The sequence below is a fragment of the Eretmochelys imbricata genome, chromosome 8 (genome assembly GCF_965152235.1).
Source record: "Eretmochelys imbricata isolate rEreImb1 chromosome 8, rEreImb1.hap1, whole genome shotgun sequence".
In the NCBI taxonomy this organism is placed as follows: domain Eukaryota; kingdom Metazoa; phylum Chordata; order Testudines; family Cheloniidae; genus Eretmochelys; species Eretmochelys imbricata.
Window position 1 is genome coordinate 106,853,566 of NC_135579.1, and position 21,966 is coordinate 106,875,531.

A 21,966-nucleotide genomic window follows, 5' to 3' on the forward strand; every position below is an offset into this window, starting at 1 on the left:
CTCTGTTCATGCGAGAAGGACCAGGGAAGTAAGTGGGTGAAGGAATAAGCCCTCTAACACAGCTCCATATGGCTCAGACTGAGCATGTGGATTCAGTGGAAGGTCTTGGAGATGTGCAGGTGTCTCAAAGTGTGTCCCGAGTGGAATGTCCATCCTCAGATCTGTGGGATTCCCAGGACTTGAGTCTCCCTCTGTAGGTATTGTCGTGTCCTTAGCTAGGGATGTCAGTGCAGCACTGACCTTAGGAAGGGAAACGAAATCTGATTTGGACTGGTTTAATTATAAGGTTTCTGCAACCTTGTTCCGTCTCTTAGGTTTTCGTGAGAACTCCCCTTCCTGCTTGGAGAAAGTAAATAAGGAAGTGTTATTTACCTCTTCACATAAACACAAGCCCCACAGGTCACACAATTAAATTAACAGGCAGCAGGTTTAAAACAAATACAAGGAAGTACTTCTTCAAACAACACACAGTCAATCTGTGGAACTCGTTGCTAGGGGATGTTGTGAAGGCCAAAAGTATAACAGGGTTCAAAAAAGAACTAGATAAGTTAATGGAGGATAGGTCCATCAATGGCTATTAGTCAAGATGGTCAGGGAGGCAACACCATGTTCTGAGTGTCCCTAGCCTCTGTTTGCCAGGAGCTGGGAATGGGCGACAGGGGATGGATCACTTGATGACTGGTCTATTCTATTCATTCCCTCTGAAGCACTTGGCACAGGCTCCTGTCGGCAGACAGGATACTGGGCTTGATGAACCATTGGTCTGACCCAGTATGGCTGTTCTCATATCGATCAAGGCAGCATCAAGAGGAATGTAAGGTTCTGTTTGGGGCTGGTCAGGGGGATTTCTACTCTGATTCCCCCTCTTTGCCTTTCTTAGGGGTTGCATTAGGAGGTTGATCTAAACTGGACACTGCGCTCCTAAGCATGTATTCAAAGGATCTAAACTGACTTTTTTTTTGCTCTCCCTCCCCAGTGAGTCCTGTTCTGAGTCGGAGAGTTATCCCTCCTTCCAGCAGGATGCTGATTGGCTCCTGTGTTTGAAAAATCTGGATCTGTGCTTCCTCCTCCCAGTGCTCCCTGGAGAACCAGCATCTGCAGACTTTGCAAGACAGTGAGGAGACACTTCTGTGCCTGCCCCTGGGTTTGCCTTTCCAGGGGGCTAAAGCCTTTTTAGGGGCATTTTGTTATTCAGGCTAAGACTTTGGGAAGAGGAAGCCCAATGACCTTGAGGAGTTGTCCCTACGCCCCCTTCCCATTGTCTCTCTGTCTAGTGTGCCCCGTGTTAACTCACCACCTCCTGTTTCTCCAGCCATACACTCCCCCTGACATGGGCATGTGGGTTAAGCAGGTCGGTGTCCTGCGTCACCACTGGATTTGCTCTGTGTGTTGTCCTCTTCATCACAAACATGAGAATACAAATCTTCTGGCCTTCCCATGGCTCCCCCAACGCAGGCAACGTTGTCAACGTGGCAACAGCATGACAAAACGGGACAGCCAGCCAGAGCGTGCTCGTGTCAGACAAAGGCCCCGATTCCTAGCGAGAGTCAGGGACAGCATAGCTCTTCCTACCTTGACTGGCGTTGCTCTCCAGGTTTCTATTAAGCTAGGTCGCCTGGCTCGTCCTCCATAGAGAAGAACGGATGCTGAGCTGCTTTGGGTTCCATGATGCCCACCGGCAGGCAGCCACAAACACATTCTTCGCAGCAGCACTAGTCCTGAGGCCTCATGCTGCGTGTTAGCATTTCAAAGTGCTGTTCAAATGTTCATTAATCCTAATTAGCCTTGTATTCCTTTGGGCTAATTGGCTCCCGACCCAGCCATTGCTACTGTGTGTGTGGTTACAGGCCAGCCACGCCGCTCGCCAGTCAAGAACACAAAGTCACCACATGTATAAGGGCTGGCAGGGTGACTGTCTGCGTTAGACCATCGCTGGAAAAGGTTTTGTTTGGTTATCCCCCACAAAGCTGCTAGCTGGTCACTGGGGCAGCTCTCAAAAGCGGGAGGAAGGACAGGCCCCTCTGCCAGGCGTTGCTGTTCGTCGTGCTGCCCGGAACAGTGATGCTGGTACAGAAGCCTGCAGAGATAGTAGGAGTTTGAATCCAGGAGCAGCAGTTGGTGGCTGGAGGTGGGGTGGACGTTTCCCAGCGTACGGGACTGGACAAACGCTCAGGCCTGGCCACCGTCGGGCCCCACTGCCCAGTAACATTCGCGAAGAAGCTCAATGCTGTTCAATACCTACCCCATTCCCCAGGCTCCATTCTGTGCTGCTGGCGGTGAGCGCCTCTAGATTCACTTCAAAGAAGTGATTTTCTCCAGGCGCGTGTGGCTTGGCTGAGAATCCTACGTAGGCAGCCTACCCCAAATCCTCCCACCCACACCCCGTAGACACTAGCCAGGAGTCAGACCTGGCACCAGGTGTCAAAGCATTTTAACAGCCTCTGGACGTGCATCCTGGGTGACAAGCGGATTTGGAGAACCCCGGCGTCAGAGCCCCCATTAGCAGCAACGCACGGGAGCAGGAGGCGCTGCCCAGGGCTCGCGGACTCTGTGTGTGCGTATGTGTGTGTGTGCGTGCGATGTGCCTTGCCGGCAGCAGCACAAAGCCCGGCTGTACAGACCTTACCAATCTCATTCTCCTGCAGCCTCGCACCACGGCAAGGCCACCCCTAAAACAAGCCCAGCTTCTGCCTGGTACCAACCGCTGCCGAGGAGGATTAGAAATGTTCTTCCCGGGATGGCTCTCCTGCTGGCTCTTCCAACCCGTACCCAGCATGCCTGGGTCCCACAGTGCTAGGTGAAACCCTCGCTGCTGGCTGCAGTTAAAATCCTGCCCATCTTCCCCACACACCACCCGGGAGCAGGACAGTCTGTACTGACAGTCTAACGCCCATGGTCTCTCCATGCAATGCCAGTGACATGCAGGTACTGAATCCAGGATAGCAGGTCAGGAGTGAGCTGCACCCTTGTAGCAGGTGCCCTATAGTTACCTTTTCGTGGAGGACTTGAAGGGTTAATGAACATGCAGGTGCAACGCCTACGGAGAGATACAGGCAAGACCCTCCTCCCAACACTTCCTCTAGGGGAGGGAGACCAACGAGCAGAATAAAGAGACCAACCAAGACCAGATCGATAGTTTTATTGCTTCTGGGATATGACTGAATTGATGTGACACAAGCCATGGAGAAGCCCACAAAAGTTCTGCTCTCCCTGCAAGGCCTCTGTGCCTACAGGGGAAATTCAAAAAATAGAAACAAAAACTATTTTAAAAACTCCAAGAGCTCGAATACTTCACCTGGGTAAAATACAAAGAGCCACCAAGCCTTTGGCGTGAGAAACCACAGCATAGGACAATCTAGGGGTCAGGGTATGGGCCTGCTGCTCGTTCAGACCAAAGGAAGGGTCTCTGCAGTGCTTTGATTGTACCGCTGGCTTTCATGCAGACTGTGCATTGTGAATACTGGGTTCTGGCTGGTTTTGTTCTTGTTCACAGGCTTTGTGAAGCACTGGCCCTATCCCTTTCTCGGTGGCTTCCCTGAAGTTGCTGAGCACCTAGCCACCATTTCAGTTGGGTAAATGCCAATTAACAGACCTTAACCCGCCCCTCTTTGGTGCCATGTCCTGTCTTTGCACTTCCCTTCCCCTCCCAGCACCTGCATCGAGGTGGGAAGATCACAACAGTAAGTGTGGAGGTCCCTGACAGCATCTCACAGGAGATGGGAGTCTCAAGAAGACACAGAGGGAGCTGGTGAGCAACAATGAGAAGGGAAATGCAGAGATAGGACAGGGCAAATGGTGCCCCCTGCCCATCACATCTAGACTGGGCACAGACGAGAGCTCAGCAAATACATGAAGGTTACTTGTCTGTACCTGGAGGTTCTTCAAGATGTGTGGTCCCTCTCTGTATTCCATGCCTGGGATACGCATGCACACCACGCGCCTGACTCTGGAATTTCTTGCAAGCAGTGTCCGTTGGCCAGCACATGTGCTGCAGCTCTGCTCTGCTCCCAGCCGATGGCGTAAAGGGCAGTGTAGGCTGGCATCTTCCGTTTCCCATTCTCACGGCAGTGCAATGACTATGCAGGAGAGGGGACGAAGGGCAGGCAGTGGAATACAGAGAAGGACCACACATCTTGAAGAACTTCCAGTTGCAGGTAAGTGACCTCCTCTTCTTCAAGCGGTGGTCCCTATTGTATTCCATGCGTGGAAGATGAACAAACAGTAGTCGAACGGATGGGGGGTGCAAGGATGCAGAAGTAATAGCTGACTGCAGTTCTGCTGTCCCCGCAGCCGTATCCACAGCTCATGAGTGTTCCAGGGTGTAGTGTCTCATGAAGGCATGCAAAGAGCTCCAAGCCACTGCCCTACATATCTCTAAGATGAGGACGTCTCTCAGGGATGCAGCTGAAGTAGCTTGCCCTTTTATCACTTCTGGGGTGGATGCCAGCTAATAGATAACAAAAGGCAATATAACCCAAGATCCAATATAACCCAAGGTCCAATATAACCCAAGATCCAATATAACCCAAGGTCCAATATAACCCAAGATCCATTTCAAATGTGTCTGCACTGATATAGGTTGACCTCTTGATCACTTTGCTATGGAAACAAATAGCTTAGGTGTCTTTCTAGCATCCTTTGTTCTTTGCAGACAAAAAGCCAAGCCCTCTGGAAGTCCAGAGGCTGCGGTCATCTCTCCTCTACCAAGGCATGTAGTTTAGGAAAAAGTATGATGACCTGGCTCTCATGAAACTACCTTGGATATGAATCTGGGGTGGGGGTGTAGCGAAACCTTTTCTTTATTGAAGGGAGTACATTGTGGACCCCTGTAAGTCCTCCCAGGTCACTGACTCTTCTGGCTGACGTTATAGCCATCAGAAAGACCACCTTGACAGATGGGCCACAGAGCACATGGCCAGCAGCTCAAAGGGAGTCTTAGAGAGAGACAACAGAACAAAATTGAGGTCCCACTGAGGTGCAAACTTCACCACTGGTGGAAAGTATTTGAGAATCTCCTTCAAAAACCTAGTTGTGAAAGGTGAGTGAAGATCACACGGTTATCCACTGGAGGATGGAAAGTGCTGACTGCTGCTAAATGCCTCTGCAGGGAACTGAATGCAAGACTCAAAGAGTTAAGAGTAAGTAGATGCTCTAAGATGTTGGAGATTCCAACAGAGTTTGGAGACAAATTGCGTTGATAAGCCCAAGCAGAGAAACGCTTCCATTTAGCTCAGTAACAGCTTCCCTTAAAAACATTTTACTTTGGATAAGGATGGGTTGCACTCTCTTGAAACATGAATGTCTGATGCCCATCCAAATACTAGGCTCTGAGTTTCAGCAGTCCTGAGTTGGAGTGTGTGACCTTCCCCTTGTGTTGCATTAGAAGGTCCGGCAATGTGGAGATGTTCATGGATAGCTGTACTGAGAGCTCCAACAAATCTCTGAATCAGAACTGCTTGTTTTGGTCAGTTGGGTGTGATGAGGATGACTAGAGCTCTGTCTTCTTGGCTCTTCTGTAGAACCTGTGGTATCAAAGGAAGTGGAGGGAAAGCATACCCCAGGTGACCCTTCCACGACATCGAGAGGACATCTCCCAATGAGTCTTTGCCCATGGCTGTAGTGGAGAAGTACTGAGGACCTCCTGTTCACCTCTGGGGTGGAAAGGTCCCAGGCCGGCCTTCTCCATTGAATGAAAATGTCATTGAGAACTGAATTGTGAATTTCTCATTTGTATTTCACAGAATAGTGTCTGCTCAGGCAGTCTGCTAGGGAATTTTGCACCCCCAATAACTATGCTGCTGATAGGGTTCTGTGATGTTTGATGCACCAGTTCCAGAGGGTGACTGCCTCTATGCACAGAGAGAGAGATTGCATTCCCCCTTGCTTTATATAAAATAATGTCGGACAATAAGACAACAGTATCTGAACGTTTGGTTTGGATGAGTGGGAGGAAAGCATTGCAGGCCCAATAGACTGCCATGAATTCTAGTAAGTTGATGTGCATTCTGCGTGCATCACAGACAGTCAGGAAGGTCCAGATACCCTGTCCCATATGATTGCCTGTGTGCACACCCCAACCCAAAAGGGAGGTGTCAGTTGAGATGGTTCCTTGAGGTGTTGGTTTGAGGAAAGGGATCCCTACCTGAACCGTCTCCAGTTTTGTCCACCAGACAATACTGAGAGCCTAATATCTTGGGCGGAATCGTGACCTCGTTGTTTATGGTGACCTTTTGGGTGAGTACACAGAGAGAAGCCAGGCTTGTAGGCATCATATATGTAGCCTGGAGAACAGTGTCATGTGTGTGCAGGAAGCCATGTGGCCAAGGAGGGAAAGGAAAGTTCTGACTGATGTCCTGGTTCTGATAGTGATCTGCAGTATGACAGTGCTCATGGCCTGAAATCTTTCGAGAGGTAGTTACGCTCCTGCTGTAGTCAAGTCAAACGTCGCCCCTACAAAGTCTATGCACCTCATGGGTGTCAGTGTGGATTTGTCGTGATTGACTCAGATATCTAGGGAAGGTAAAAGGCTGAGCAGAACACAGATTGACCCATGGACACCCTTAGGACACAGGAGCTGCCTGTGAGAAGTCAGTCATGGAGGTATGGGAAGACTGTAAATCCTTCTCGTCTCATCCAAGCGGCCACCACTTTCCTCGTACTCCAAGACAGTCGAAACATACATTTCCCCAGACAAAATCTTTGCTCTCCCCTATACACATTCACCACTCCTGTCTGGTCCATCTATACCCCAGGACATTGTTAATTGGAGGAGGAATATATCACGAGGAGACAGTCATTCCCCCATTCCACCCACCAGCCCTGAAGAGCAGCCATCTATACTGTCAGTCCCACCAGTGATCAGGAATCTGGCCTTCTCTTGCAATGGTTCAGAGGCTCCCAAGGAGTCTCTGTGGCACCAAGGCAAGGCGGCCCTCGACAGACTCTGACCCCCAACCAAACATGACTGCCCAAAGGACAGGTAGAACCCCTATGCCATGGGGTCCCCCTCCACTGGTGGATCCATCTTACTGGCAATACTGAGGATCATGGGAGCCCTTTTTTCTGTCAGACGAAGGGAGCCTTGTGCCTGCTCCAAACAGCCGGGAGCAGCCAGCACAGGGAGCCGAATGCCAGCAGGAGAAGCTGTTCTGGACAGCATGTAACCACTGCCCATGCAGTGCCTGCTCCCAGCCATAGCATCCAGCTTTCACCCCTTTCCCCTCCTGCAACACCACTTCTCAGGCACGTCTGCAGTTGATGGGCTCCCACCTCCTCCATTCCTGCCACATGCAGCCTCTGGTTGGAGGGTATTCTCACCCTGCTGCTGTGCCGCACCCAGATGGTCAGTGGCAAATGCCCAACAAGCCATTCCCGAGATGCTTTAGTCTGACTGTCTGTGGTGCACGCAGTGTGTTTGTGGGAGATGGCTATACAGCTCCGAGGGACCCCGGCAACGGCAGCTCTGGACCATTCTCTGCAGGCTCCAGGTGTGGGTGGCATTATAGAGTCATCACAAGTGGTGGCGGTGACGGGCAGAGAGAGCTCTGTGCGGTGACGGGCAGAGAGTGCGCGGTAGATCTAGAGGTGGCAGGAATTGTAGATCTAGAGGTGGCAGGAAGGGCGTGCACAATCATCGCTCACAAAATCCACCTAGAACTACGCTGCGGGGCAACTTCCCCCAGGGCCCCTTCCTCGCACACACTGGGGAGAGATCACGGGGCTGCGGCTGGTTTGCTCTGGCACTGAAAGGCTATGAAGCCATTCCTGGGGGCAGCGTATTTACACTCAGTCCAGGGCAGGAGAGGTCTCAGAGGACTGCTCACTGCTCTAAGAGGGATCAATAGCAGGGTGCTATGCAGGTGACCCAGCTGAAGAACAGGGTTAGCCGAAGGAAGTCACTTCCCTTCCTCACATCCCTTGCACACCTAGAGGAGAAGTTTTGCGAAGAACTGTGCTGGTTCCAGCAGGAATTGGTCTGGGGATGTGCTACGGCTGGGGGAATACAGGAAGTCAGACAGTTGCTGAAGGAGGGAAGGGGTCCAGCACACTTGCCTGTTGTGTAATACTGATGTTATCAGGTAGGTGGGCAAGCAGCCCCTTTCCTCTGACCATCGACACCCTCCCTGGCACAGGTGTGAGGAAAGCATCTCCTGCGGCTGGCTGGGCTACTGCGGGCCCAGAGCCAGCTCTTGGCACCTGCACTCCCCAGCTGACTGGGTCCTGCCCTACCGCAAAGGTAACAACACGGTCAAAGCTGCGGAGCTAACGCGACAAGAGGGAGGGAAGTGAGTAGGGTCCGGCCTGGAGAGCACTTGGACAAAGCTCCCAAGCTCTCAGGGCGAGTGCTTCCCACCCTGCTGTAGCAGATGCAGGAGGGAGGATGCAGCCTGGAGGTGCCCTGAGCCCCTCTGAGCAGGGCAGGCCGAGGAAGCAGGAGGGCTGGGCTGGGGACTCTGCCCCACGCACAAGGGTTGCTTTGGAAGGTTGGGAAATGTAGTGTAAATTTCTGCGTGTGGCATTTTCTGAAACACAATCCCTGGGCTGAATGGAACAGGAAAAACAACTCAGGAGAATATTCAAACAAGCTCCCACCACAGCACAAGCCCAGTGTCCTGCAAACTCCTCTGAGCAGCACGGGGAGGGATGGACTGACACAGCAGGGACAGAGAGCCAGAGGCAAAAGAGAAAGCAGGGAGGTGTAGACAGACAGACCCACCCTCCAGAGAGGAGCAGGAAAGGGCCCCCAGCTGCCTTGTCTCCGAGGGACTGGAACAGGGCCAGGTCTCGGCAAGCTGTTCAGAGAAGACACGCCCCAGAGCAGCCCCAGACACAAAGCCAAGGTGATGTCCAAGACTGGGAGCTGCAAGGAGACAGCTCGTTCTCCCTGCAATGATCTAAGCAGGCAGCTCATGCTCGGGAGCACAGAAGTGCAGCGCTGCTGAGGGCAGCCCATGCCCGCACCCAAAGCCATGTCTCACCAGGCCTGTGTCAGGCCATCCCTCGACCCTCGCAGGCGACATTGCCTACTGCACCAGCCCACTCACACAGCTCTAACGCAAGCCCTTCTGGAGCTCAACTCGCCCATTTCTGGTTCTTTGTTCTTACCCAGGCTGTGTGTCTTGCGCTGGTAAACCTGCCTGGGTCTCTCTCCCTCGCCACGTTTACGAGCCCTGCCCCAGGAAAGGTTGGAGGAGCAGGAGTCGAGCTGTAGGCTTTGTGAGGCTCTGCTCCAAGTGCCCCTTGCCCTGGGGTTAGTTACACATCCTGGGACCAAGTTCTCGCTCTGCAATCCAGAGCAAGACCCTGACCGCTCTGGAAACGAATTACAGGGACACCCCAGGCAAAGTGCAGTGACCCATGCACCGTCTCTGCCTCGACTTTGTGACCCCTGCACGGCCTCCTCCCCAGCACCCAAAGTGCGGCCAGCAGCAGGAGGAGAAGAGTGGGGCCAGGTTATCCCAGACCAGTAGCCAGTCCATTTCTGCACTGGGGCTCAGGCCCAGAGCACATACTGCCCCACAGCCCAGCCTGCTGTATTCACTTTACAGTACAGGAGGGAAAGGTTAGTTCCATCGCTGGGCATCCATCCCCTCCCAAGCGCCCCCCTCTTCTGCAGACACTGAGTAACGCAGGCCAGCTCTTTCCCCGCCCAGCCTGGTCGCTTTGCTCAGTCCATTGCCAACTTCTCCGCAGAAGGAACAGAACCCAAATGTGCAAATACTGCATGCCAAAGCCACGCTGGCAAAGTAACGGACACACTGATACCCAGCTGACAACAGCAGCCACACAGGAGCAGCCAGGAAATAAAGAAAGCAAAATGCCCGGGAAGGGGACAAGACGTGCAGGTTTCCAGTCAGGTCACTCCCCTGCCCCTTGCCAGGGGGTTCCATCATCAGAGAGTCATTAGCAGGGAACAAGACCAGGGGTGGAACATAAAATTAACATGGCTGTAGCTGTCTGCTGCTGAACACTGTGAAGCTTTGGATTGCAACATGGCCTCTGACCTCACTTAGAAAATAAATTATCCCTCTCCCCACATAAAAATAAAGTATGACACTGTTGAGAAACCCTGGTACCACTGACCACAGATCCACCTGCCCACAGCGTGCCGTCGGCCGGCTCAGACCGAGGGCCGGATGCCCCTCAGCTCAAGGCAGGGTCCTTTCTGCCACTCCTCCAGGACACAAGGCCGAGGAGGCAGTTGGCTCCTGGCTCAAGGCAGAGCCAGGGTGGAGCAAACAGCTGTGGAAAATGCAGCTGGATAAATGGCAGCTGCAGCTTCTATGCAGGAAGCAAGGAAAGTGCAGAAAAACAAACCCATGCTCAGCTCCCACGAGCAGCCCTGGGTGGAGAACAGCGGAAGGCCATTGTCCCTTTCAACGATAGCAGCACCGACGAGAGTCAAGTCACGGATGGAGTTGTTTTCCCAGGCCCAGGAGCTGCAGACTGCATGTGGGGAGGCCAGGCTTCTGCTGGAGGTGGGCACAAGCCACTTTGTACCGTGATATTATTAGCATGATTCCACAAAGTGTCTTTTAAAAAATATTACTTTGTACATTCAGGTGGTGCTGCCCTCCCGTTTGGCACTCTCTGCCTGCCTGACCTGTCTTCCTTTCTCTCTGCAGTCTTTTCCAGCTCATTCTAGACACAAAGGTTCTATCTGCAGAGCTGAGGTCAAGAAACCGCCCTCAGCCCCACACCCAGCCCCAGGAGGGATGCAGACTGGAGATCTGGGAAGCCTCTCCCAGAGCACCTGTGCATTTCTTGTGTTTCCTTTGAGCTGGGATTCCTGGGTGGCTCTCCCACTGCCTGCTCCCTTCGCTGTGGTGTGCGTCTCTTGCCTCCCTCTGACGCGGGATCTGGGACACTCAGATTCCACTGGTGAGGTCGGTGATGACTCGGGCTTTCACCAGCTTCCGCAGGAACTCCTTCTCTCGCTGGATGTTGTGCGTCCAGGACTGAAAGGAGAGACAAGAAGCGAGTCACTCTCCTGCCCAGTGTGGGTTTGTGGCCCCTGCACTGGGGGCCTCTAGCAATACGAAGTCCCACGTTCGCTCCGCAGGGAGCCACCTCCCGCCAGCAGCTGCCCTGAGCTCTGCCTCCACAGTCTTTTCACGACAGCACCTTCCAATACCAGCTAACAAACTGGCCTTTCAACCTTCCTCACCGACACGTCCTGCCGCCCAGACACGCCGCCATGCCGCGAGCGCATTCCCGACAGCCAGCCTGGGAATGAGACCGGGCGGCTCGGCCCCAGTCCCTAAGCAGCCATCTTCATGCCAGGGACCTACACCACCGCCATGCAGGCGGTGCGGCTCTCGAGAATTCACAGCCCTTACCCCAGCTCTTCAGCTGGAGGTGCTCCATCCCCAGGGACAGGCCCAATGTTTAAAGCCTGGCTGTGCCTCTTCTCGGGGCATTTCCCCTGCCCTAGACCAGAGCGTTTCTCTCTGACAGCAAGGCCCAGGCGCGTGAGGAGCCTGAGCGCCCGTCCCGGGGAAAGAATAATGATCATGGCTGCCAGGCCCCGGGCGCGTATCGCCGAACCAGCCCAAGAGCAGCAACGAGCCGGGGGCAGGGTGTTGCACACTGGCCGAATGGAGTTGGAGGTGGGCACTGAAGTGGGGACAGGGGGCTCTGGCAGAAGGGAGGTCCCTCAGAACACAGACACCTACCAGGAGCAGGGCCCATGGAAGGCCTTGCAGACAGCCAAGTCCCTGCTCTCTGACAAGAGCTTTGCAAATCAACAGGCTAATTTAAAGCTAATCCCTCACTTTATAGGCTGCCAGTGCAGAGTGGATGAAACCTGATCCAGGCTTCCTCAAACAGCCACTTTGCTGCAGGGGTAGACCCGCCCTCATCAGGGGCTGTGCAGACGTCCTGTGGCCATGGGGAATGGGGCAATGCCTGCAGAAAAGAGCTGTTTCTGACCTGAGTCAGGGACAGGGTGAGCCTGGAATAACATCAGGATTCCTAGCCACATCCCCTGCGTCCACACATGCCCCTCAGCCAGAAGAGCCTGCTCCTTACACACTTTGCCAGGTCGGAAGGGCCAGCCATGCATCCTGCATCCCTCTGGGGCTGGCAGGTGCACAGGACAAGAGCTGAGCCTCTTCTCCCTCTTGCGAGGAAAGGATCCAGCCCAGAGGCCAGCTGAGGGGCCCCTCAGGAAGGGACGGGGGCAGTCACCCTGGGTTTGGTGCTCTCACAAGCGATTTACAGACAGGAGGGCAAGTGTTCTCACACATGCAGAGGAAGGAAGCGTGGAGACCCAGCCTCAGGGCAATGGTGGCTGCTGCCCCGGGGAGAGCCCCAGGTGAAAGCAACATCTCCCACCCCATCCTCCAAGCCCTCTCTGTTTTGGACCGAGGCTGTCAGGCGGTGGCTCTCACCAGTGCTGAGCTCATGCAGGGTGGCCTGTCTTGGGCGCCACTGCTCTGGGGTGGGGTGTGCTCCAGTTCTCACGGCTGATTTGGATTTTTGGGGGGTAACAATTAGGAATGGCCCAGACTGCCTGCAGGACAGTGACCGATCAAACGAACAATACGTTCTAAGGAACATGCCTTGTAAACTGAAACAGCTTCTCTGAGAACAGAGACGATCGTGGGGTTGTTCATTCCCCCAGAAAGCTCATGGCTTGTGGTGTTGGGACTGCTTGTGTCCTGTCTCCTGGGTCTCCCTCCAGAAAGAATCTGGCTGCCCTGGAGACTCCCCTGGGGTTAACAGCACCACAGAGAAGTTAAGGGAACAGGCTCCTCCCTACATGGGCCCCCTTCCCCCCCATCAATCCCTCCCAAATCCTTCTCCCAACAATAGCTCCTTCTGCTCCCACAAATCTGCCCAGCACTCGAAGAGCAGCCAGGCCGGGGCAAAGCCGTGACCCACACACGCCACAAGATGCAGAGAACTTCACAGTGGACAATTACAGAGTGACCTGCCCATTGGGCTGGAGCCCCCAGCTCCATTTCCCTCCTACAGCCCAGTGCTTCCCTCCCTTCCTACCCCTGCAGTTTCACTGTCGGCCTCTGCACCCCACGCCATGAAGACAAGGCAGGCCGGGGGGAGAGGACAGGTCTCCTGACTCCCAATCCAGTGCTCTAGCTACTAGCTTACACTTCCCATGACACCCAGCGTTCACGTCCCCTCCTGCATCGCAGGGTCCTGCATGCTACAGTCCTTCTGTGCTGCCTTCCTGCTTTCTTAGCCTCCTGAGCCCAGGGCCCGCAGCCTGTAATCTTCGCCTGGTTTCCATCCTGCCTGCTGCTGTCTCGGAGGTGGGAAGATGAAGTGGAGCCGTGCCCCGGCACGCAGGGAGCTCAGCAGGTTGATCACGCTGAACACTTCTGACGTGGTTACTATTGGCCAGGCAAAGAGCTGCTCTCTGCTCCTTCTCTGAGCCACAACTGGCGGGAGGATGAGGAACGGGAGCAGGGCCCAGGGACACCCCCCGGCCCCGTCTCCCTTCCTGGCTCCTGGGGGTTTTGGGAACCAAACTCCTTCCACTGCACAGTCTCAACGCTCCCTAGAGCTTGGGCAGGAGCAGTGCCCCTCCACCTCCCTGGACTCACACTCACCCCCCATCTGCCCAGCAACCGGAGCAGCACCCTGCTGGCCGGTGCACCTGGGGAGAGGGCGGGCCAAGTCTGAGGCACGAACCCGGGAGGCTAATCAATAGGGCTGTCTCTGGGGCAGCACAGACAGGGTTTTCTGACCCCAAAGGTTCTATGATCAGAGAGCAGCTGTGCAGACAAGGGCACCCTGGGGGAGCAGAGGGACCAGCGCCTCTCATTGGCACCTTATGCCACGCCAGTCACACCACAATGGACCAGAGCATCTCGCTGAAAGGCACTCCTTGGGGCCTGCTGAGGCCTAGGCTACAACAGCAGAGGTGTCCCCCAATACGCAGCAGGCCCTGCCCCACACCGCACCGCGCTCTCCCTGCCCGTCGCCGAACCGCACCACGCTCTCTCTGCCCGTCGCCGAACCGCGCGCTTTCCCTGCCCGTCGCCGCACCGCACCGCGTGCTCTCTGCCCGTCACCGAGCCGGGCCGCGCGCTCTCTCCCTGCCCGTCGCCGAACCGCACCGCGCTCTCTCCCTGCCCGTCGCCGAACCGCACCGCGCTCTCTCCCTGCCCGTCGCCGAGCCGCACCGCGCTCTCTCCCTGCCCGTCGCCGAACCGCACCGCGCTCTCTCCCTGCCCGTCGCCGAACCGCACCGCGCTCTCTCTCTGCCCGTTGCCGCGCCGCGCGCTCGCTCTCTCCCTGCCCGTCGCCGAACCGCACCACGCTCTCTCCCTGCCCGTCGCCGAACCGCACCACGCTCTCTCTGCCCGTCGCCGAACCGCGCGCTTTCCCTGCCCGTCGCCGCACCGCACGCTCTCTGCCCGTCACCGAGCCGGGCCGCGCGCTCTCTCCCTGCCCGTCGCCGAACCGCACCGCGCTCTCTCCCTGCCCGTCGCCGAACCGCACCGCGCTCTCTCCCTGCCCGTCGCCGAACCGCACCGCGCTCTCTCCCTGCCCGTCGCCGAACCGCACCGCGCTCTCTCCCTGCCCGTCGCCGAACCGCACCGCGTGCTCCCTGCCCGTCGCCGAACCGCACCGCGCTCTCTCCCTGCCCGTCGCCGAACCGCACCGCGCTCTCTCCCTGCCCGTCGCCGAGCCGCACCGCGCTCTCTCCCTGCCCGTCGCCGAGCCGCACCGCGCTCTCTCCCTGCCCGTCGCCGAACCGCACCGCGCTCTCTCCCTGCCCGTCGCCGAACCGCACCGCGCTCTCTCTCTGCCCGTTGCCGCGCCGCGCGCTCGCTCTCTCCCTGCCCGTCGCCGAACCGCACCACGCTCTCTCCCTGCCCGTCGCCGAACCGCACCACGCTCTCTCTGCCCGTCGCCGAACCGCGCGCTTTCCCTGCCCGTCGCCGCACCGCACGCTCTCTGCCCGTCACCGAGCCGGGCCGCGCGCTCTCTCCCTGCCCGTCGCCGAACCGCACCGCGCTCTCTCCCTGCCCGTCGCCGAACCGCACCGCGCTCTCTCCCTGCCCGTCGCCGAACCGCACCGCGCTCTCTCCCTGCCCGTCGCCGAACCGCACCGCGTGCTCTCTGGCCGTCGCCGAACCGCACCGCGCTCTCTCCCTGCCCGTCGCCGAACCGCACCGCGCTCTCCCTGCCCGTCGCCGAACCGCACCGCGTGCTCTCTGCCCGTCGCCGAACCGCGCGCTTTCCCTGCCCGTCGCCGCACCGCACGCTCTCTGCCCGTCACCGAGCCGGGCCGCGCGCTCTCTCCCTGCCCGTCGCCGAACCGCACCGCGCTCTCTCCCTGCCCGTCGCCGAACCGCACCGCGCTCTCTCCCTGCCCGTCGCCGAACCGCACCGCGCTCTCTCCCTGCCCGTCGCCGAACCGCACCGCGTGCTCTCTGGCCGTCGCCGAACCGCACCGCGCTCTCTCCCTGCCCGTCGCCGAACCGCACCGCGCTCTCCCTGCCCGTCGCCGAACCGCACCGCGTGCTCTCTGCCCGTCGCCGAACCGCGCGCTTTCCCTGCCCGTCGCCGCACCGCACGCTCTCTGCCCGTCACCGAGCCGGGCCGCGCGCTCTCTCCCTGCCCGTCGCCGAACCGCACCGCGCTCTCTCCCTGCCCGTCGCCGAACCGCACCGCGCTCTCTCCCTGCCCGTCGCCGAACCGCACCGCTCTCTCCCTGCCTGTCGCCGCACCGCGCGCTCTCCCTGCCCGTCGCCGCGCCGCGCTCTCTCCCTGCCCGTCGCCGCGCCGCGCGCTCGCTCTCCCTGCCCGTCGCCGAACCGCACCGCGCTCTCCCTGCCCGTCGCCGCACCGCACCGCGCTCTCTCTCTGCCCGTCGCCGCACCGCACCGCGCTCTCCCTGCCCGTCGCCGCACCGCACCGCGCTCTCTCTCTGCCCGTCGCCGCACCGCACCGCGCTCTCCCTGCCCGTCGCCGCACCGCACCGCGCTCTCTCCCTGCCCGTCGCCGCACCGCGCGCTCGCTCTCCCTGCCCGTCGCCGAACCGCACCGCTCTCTCTCTCTGCCCGTCGCCGCACCGCACCGCGCTCTCCCTGCCCGTCGCCGCACCGCACCGCGCTCTCTCCCTGCCCGTCGCCTCACCGCGCGCTCGCTCTCCCTGCCCGTCGCCGCACCGCACCGCGCTCTCTCTCTGCCCGTCGCCGCACCGCACCGCGCTCTCCCTGCCCGTCGCCGCACCGCACCGCGCTCTCCCTGCCCGTCGCCGCACCGCGCTCTCTCCCTGCCCGTCGCCGCACCGCACCGCTCTCTCCCTGCCCGTCGCCGCACCGCGCGCTCGCTCTCTCTGCCCGTCGCCGCACCGCGCTCTCTCTGCCCACGCGGGCCTGCTCCTGAGGCACGTGGAGGGATTTTTGCACTTGGCAGCTGCAGCTCTTGGGCCACCTGCGTACCACGACCCGCGGTTCCGTTCCACCCTGTCCAGCTGTGGATTGACACGTCCTTTATTCCCTTTCCCAAAGCCGCTGTCGCAGCCGCACCGACTGGCCCCGGGGCGGGCTCAGCAGCAGGGCCCGGGCCTGACTCAGCAGCAGGGCCCGGGCCTGACGAGCACCAACGCAGAGGAAGTGGCATGTGGCAGAGGACATTCCCGTCACGGGCCGGGTGCGACTGTACTGTCTCTGGGGCAGGGAAATCCGAGCCGTGCCCTCACAGCGAGCCCTTTACAACACGTCTGCCATTGAGCTACCGTGTGCAGCTGCGGGGGCTCCTTGCTCGTCTTCACAGGTTAGGATGCGCTGCCCATTGGGGTGCAGCTGTTATGATGCACCCCGCCTGCCCCTCCCCCCAGCACACGTACGGCTCACGTGGAGCTTCTTCGGAGCTTCCTGACTTTATGCAATAATCCTCGCAAAATACCCCCCCCCACACCCATCGGCAGGCACCCACAGCCCACTGCCCGGCACCAGGAACAGACACCCCCTCCCCGCCCCGCTCCTCCCCAGAGGCAGGCACCACAGCCCCCTCCCCAGCACCGGGGCAGACACCCCCTCCCTCCCCAGCAGCAGGCCCCCCCAGGTCCCTCCCTTCCCCAGCACCAGGGCAGACACTCACTCCCCCTTCCCCACTACAGCCGTATCCTACTGTTTGAAGAGGAAAAACTGAAATGCAAGATGCCCTTACGAATCAAAGCCCCCCGAGACCCTAGTTGAGGTAGAGAGATCAGAGTCTTCCGGGAAGGCCTGTAGGGCCTCGGCATCACAACACACAAGGTCCTACAACAGAGGCGAGACGGCATGCGGCAGTAAATGGGTCACTAAAAGCTGCTCCGGCTGTGAGGAACTGAGCTAGCTGACACTGTGCTGACGTCGACCCTGCAGTCAGTGTGGGCTGGGGCAAGCTGCGATCAGTCTCCTGCCAGCTATTCCCTGCTCTCTTACACACGGTTCTGACTTACAGTGCTTCACACAAGCAGCAGATATTTTTACAGCTGGGGACAGTGAGGGACAGAGGAGGGAAGCGACCTGCTCACCCAGCTGGCCCACGGCAGAGCCAGGAGCAGAAGCTGGTTCCTAAGGCCCAGGCCAGTGCTCTGTCCACCGGGTCACACGGGCTCTAATGCAGAGCTCAGAACAGCAGTCACAACGTACGTGCAATAACCTCCCTGGCGTTGCCTCTCTCACAGCATCGTGGTCTCCCATAGAAAGCAGGCCTTGTGCGGTATCAGGGGAAAGGTCATGATCTGCTGGAAGTCACGTCTCTGTCCATAGATGTGGATTATTGATGCAGATGAAGTTATGAAATGTGTGTTGTACGGTAGTCACTAAAACATGCTGTAAGTTGGGGAATCAGCCAGATATTAGCTCCCCAGAGGCAACAGCAAGGAAAGTCACCAACGCCTGGGCGGGTGTTAAACAACCATCAACAGCCATTGTCCAGCAAGGGAGCTATAATGCAATGACTCACCTGCATGAGGCCACACCAGGGGAATTGCTCAACCTTGCCTGGAAACTCAGCAATGCCCATCACACATGCCTGGACGTGTGTTTTCCAAGCACATGGGACTGAGGGTATAAAACTGAACACAGGGGGCCCAGGCTTGGCCTTTCTCCTGCCCCCACCTATGCTGCAAGCAACAAGGACACTGAAGACTTGAGACTCCAACAGAGAAGACTGGCCCAGATTTCAAGGATAAAATTTGTGTACTATGAACTGCAATATCCAGTGGGGTGAGAAAAGCTCCTTAATCTTAAGCCCAGTTTAATAGGGTTGAGAGTTTAGACTGAGTGCTTATATTTTATTTTATTTTGGTAACTAACTCTGACTTTTTGCCTATCACCCAAAATCCCTTAATATCTATCTTTTGTGGTCAATAAATTTGTTTAACTGTTTATCTTTACCAGTGAGTTTGCCTGAAGTGTGTGGTAAATCTGCTCAGATTTTGCAAATGCTGGTGTATGTCTACTTTCCACTGATGAAGTGGTGAACCAATTAATAAAGTTGCACTGCTCAAGACAAGCAGTGCAAGATGGTATATTCCTGAGGTGCAAGGCTGGGAGCTGGGGGGGTTGTAGCTCTGATGCCTTTCTCTGGGTGATTCATGAGTGGCTCTGGGAGCATTCATGCGATCTAGCTGGGTGTGGGGCTCCGCATATGGTTGTGCTGAGTGATCACAGCGCCTGGAGGGGTTTGCTGCTTGTCACTAGCAAGGCATTGTGAGACACAGCTCAGACTGGAGAGAGTTAAGCGGGTACAGCTGTCCCACGGTCCCCAGGCTGCACCCCAGGGAACCCGTCACACCAGGAAACTGGACTGGTCTGGCAAAGCCCAAGTGCCACTTCCCATCAGTCTCTGAAGCAATGCCCTCTGCTTCTCACCCTGCCCCGATGCTGTCCTGCGGAAGCCTTCTCATGAGCGACAAGATATATTGCGAGTGAGACATATCTGGGATCCTCACTGCTGCCAGGCTGGGTTTGATGGGTTAAACAGATCTGATGCCTTGTGGAGCCCTGGTGCCTTTCCCCCTCTGCTGTGTTTTACATAAAGCAGCATCCACTGGGGACATCAAAAACAAAGCAACCAGCACAAGCAAAAGAACACAGACCCTGCCAGCTACTGACCTCAGACCGCATGTGCCAGCTTGATGCTCCCACTCTTGGTGCTACAGGGCACCCTAGAGCTGTGGGGCAATTACACTGGACAATACCGGTCATGTCACTGGTCATGCCAGGGATTCTTAGTTCCAATCCCATTGCCCAGGACAGGAGAACTTTTGCCACAGTCACTCAGAGATTGCTTGCTTTCATTTCTTTCCAGGCATCAGTACAGGAAGGGGAGGAGGGACTGCAATAGCATGGTGAACACAAGGGCAGAGATGCCAGGACAGGCAGACGGGCAGAGACACCCCAACTCACAGATCCCTGAACAATTCCTGAGCTTTCACTGTGGGAACAGTGGCCATTAAATGTCCCTGATAAGGAAAATGGTAGAAATTAGGGATGAACAAAATCCATGAGATCCGTGCAAGTCCATCTCCTGGTGGGTCTGTGCATCTCACTCACCCAGGCATTGGTCAGTCTAATTTTAAATGCCTCTAGAGATTTTCTCTCTGCTCAGCTGCATCCCATATCCCCTCGTTAGAGCCCCCTGTACCATGAAATTCCTCCCCCGTCTTGGTATCTTTGTTCTGTCTGATGGCAGCACTGAGGGGGAGGGAGGAGAACATGCCGCTCAGCTAGATCAGTACAGATTTGGTTCACCCTTCCTCCTAAGCAGTAGCTGGGTAAGATAAAATGGATCCTGGATTCGACATTCCAAGAAATCTTTTCTGCCAGGGATAAGATCTCACAGTAAAAGACCTCTCATTCGAAGGGCTCCCATTACTCTCATTTGCAGTTGTGTTGCCAGCAGCTTTCATTTCTCTTACCCCAATGTCTTTAACCCAGCAGTTCACACTGCGTACACTTGATTCATTCCTGTGCTAGGCAGCTACTGTTCACTCCCTGGGTGTCTCTAGGAGCACATTTCTGTCCTACGCATACAAACAGAGCCTGAGGCCTCCATCTAATCAAGCGGATGGCAGAGTCAAACAGGTGGCTTTAACCAATGGCTAAAATTAGACAAACTCATCAGTCATCACGGCACAAAACGGACCGTCCTTTCGGAAGTCCCCTGGCCCCAAACCCTAAGCCCCCCTCTGACGCTGACCACCATTTCTTGCACGCCAGTGACAAGCCATCAGCCAGGCTCGAATGGCAATGTTCTCAGTCCATACATCACCAGGCTAGACATCTACACTGTATTCAAAAGAGTTTTGTTCTTGCCTGATGCTGAACCCTTCAGATACCCAGATGCCTGCAGCAGCCCCCCCACCCCCCAAGCTACGTTTGCTGATTTAAAACGCAGCAGACGGATGGTAACACAGAGTTATTGTTTGTCCCTTTAAAGACAAAGGCAATGTTACATTATGGATTCATTGGAGAGGTAGCTACTGGCTGCATGAGACAGAGCAAAGCTGAGCGTCACCTGCACACGGACAGCTCTGCACCCAGGGCTAACAAGAAAGCGCCTTGAGAGCTCAGAGGCGAGCTGAGCCCTTGCCCGCTTATCTTGGCCAGGGGAGAACGAGGCCACGGAAGGGCAGCGCCCTCTACACCCCCCAGGTCTGGATGGGAGTAAGTCAACAACAGCCCATGTCCAGCTGCATCAAAGGCATCGGATAGCTCGAATGATGTCAGCGTGGGCACCTGCTCTACCACAGAGCTGGAGATCAGTGACCAGCACCACCAGTGCAGGCTTCAGGACAAAACCAGATGGGACCAGATTGACAGGGGCGACCATGTACTGCCCATTTTTACCAATTTTAGTAGAAGGAAGTGTCCTCTTTTTACCAACTCCTGGAGAGCCCTGGTGGGCCCTTCTGCTGAGAAGGCCTAACTCCTCCCCCTTGACACCCTGATCGGCAGTTCTGTACTTAAATTAAGCTCTGCAGGAAAATATCAGTATTTTTTATATCCTAAGGGGGAAAGTCACCCCTGCCCAGAGGGGCCAAGCCACAGTCTCTGTACCATGACCTTAAAGTCTGAGCCCTGGCCTGCTTTTGTGCACAGGGGTGAATTTCACCTTATATTGCCCCATTGGTTTACTCACACCTCATGTTCCATGAACACATTTTTACTGTTTCAGTGGCTGTCATTTGTCCACCCTGAATTCATTTCTCCATGAAGCAGAAGATTCTTTTGGTAACATGATAGCAACGAAACCCTTGGCTATAATTCTTACTATTGTGTTCTTGGTTGGAATGGCCAGTTTTACTCTTTTACAATTATTTCCCTCTTCCTCTCCTCCAGCCTCATTCTTCCCTATCTGTATATTTCCTGGGGACGTTTGGTCTCCCCTGCCCTTTATTAGTAAAAGTGGTTTGTGAGATTAAATATACATTCATGGGGCATTTTGGGAGAAAGGGTGGGAACCCTGAGCAGGCCTGAACAGAAGGTAAAAATATGAGCTACTGCAAACTGTACTAATATTCAGTGCCAATGAGCTGATCACCATGAAGGCAGAACAAGTAAGAAACCCGCACCCTGGCAAGGGGCCATGGATTGCTTCTCTGTTCTGCACAGCACTCACAGAGGCAGCTGAGGGTCAAAAGTTGCTAGAAAGTTATTGGAAACAAACAAAAAAAAAATGGTTCACTAAGAGATGAGCTGCTCAGGGCTTCTGTGTTTTGTAAGAATTAATAGAGGGAGACAGAACGTAAAAATCAGAACCTGAGATATGATGTCAGTAAGATTTACAGGTGAATGCATGATCTGCTGGGAACAAGCTCTGCGGGTATCAATAGGTGAGAGGTATGTAACTCCAGAATTATCAAACGGATACACTTATAGGCCACAACTCCCAAGGGTGTAATCCATTGTCCAGAATGTATCCATCCCTTTCCCCCAACTTCTTCCACCAGGGAGCAGGATTTGTCTCCTCCCCATAAAAACCTTCTGA

The 21,966-nt window shown here is 56.0% G+C and overlaps 1 protein-coding gene across 1 annotated transcript in view; it reads right to left on the reverse strand.

Moving 5' to 3' along the window:
* Nucleotides 1-10,868: 10,868 nt before the first annotated feature.
* The window catches only part of ST3GAL3 (ST3 beta-galactoside alpha-2,3-sialyltransferase 3), a 355,813-nt gene continuing 344,715 nt past the window's right edge, over nt 10,869-21,966 (reverse strand). The window contains exon 12 of the mRNA XM_077823827.1: nt 10,869-10,958. Coding sequence (XP_077679953.1) covers nt 10,869-10,958 — 90 coding nt within the window. The remainder of the gene's footprint in view (nt 10,959-21,966) is intronic.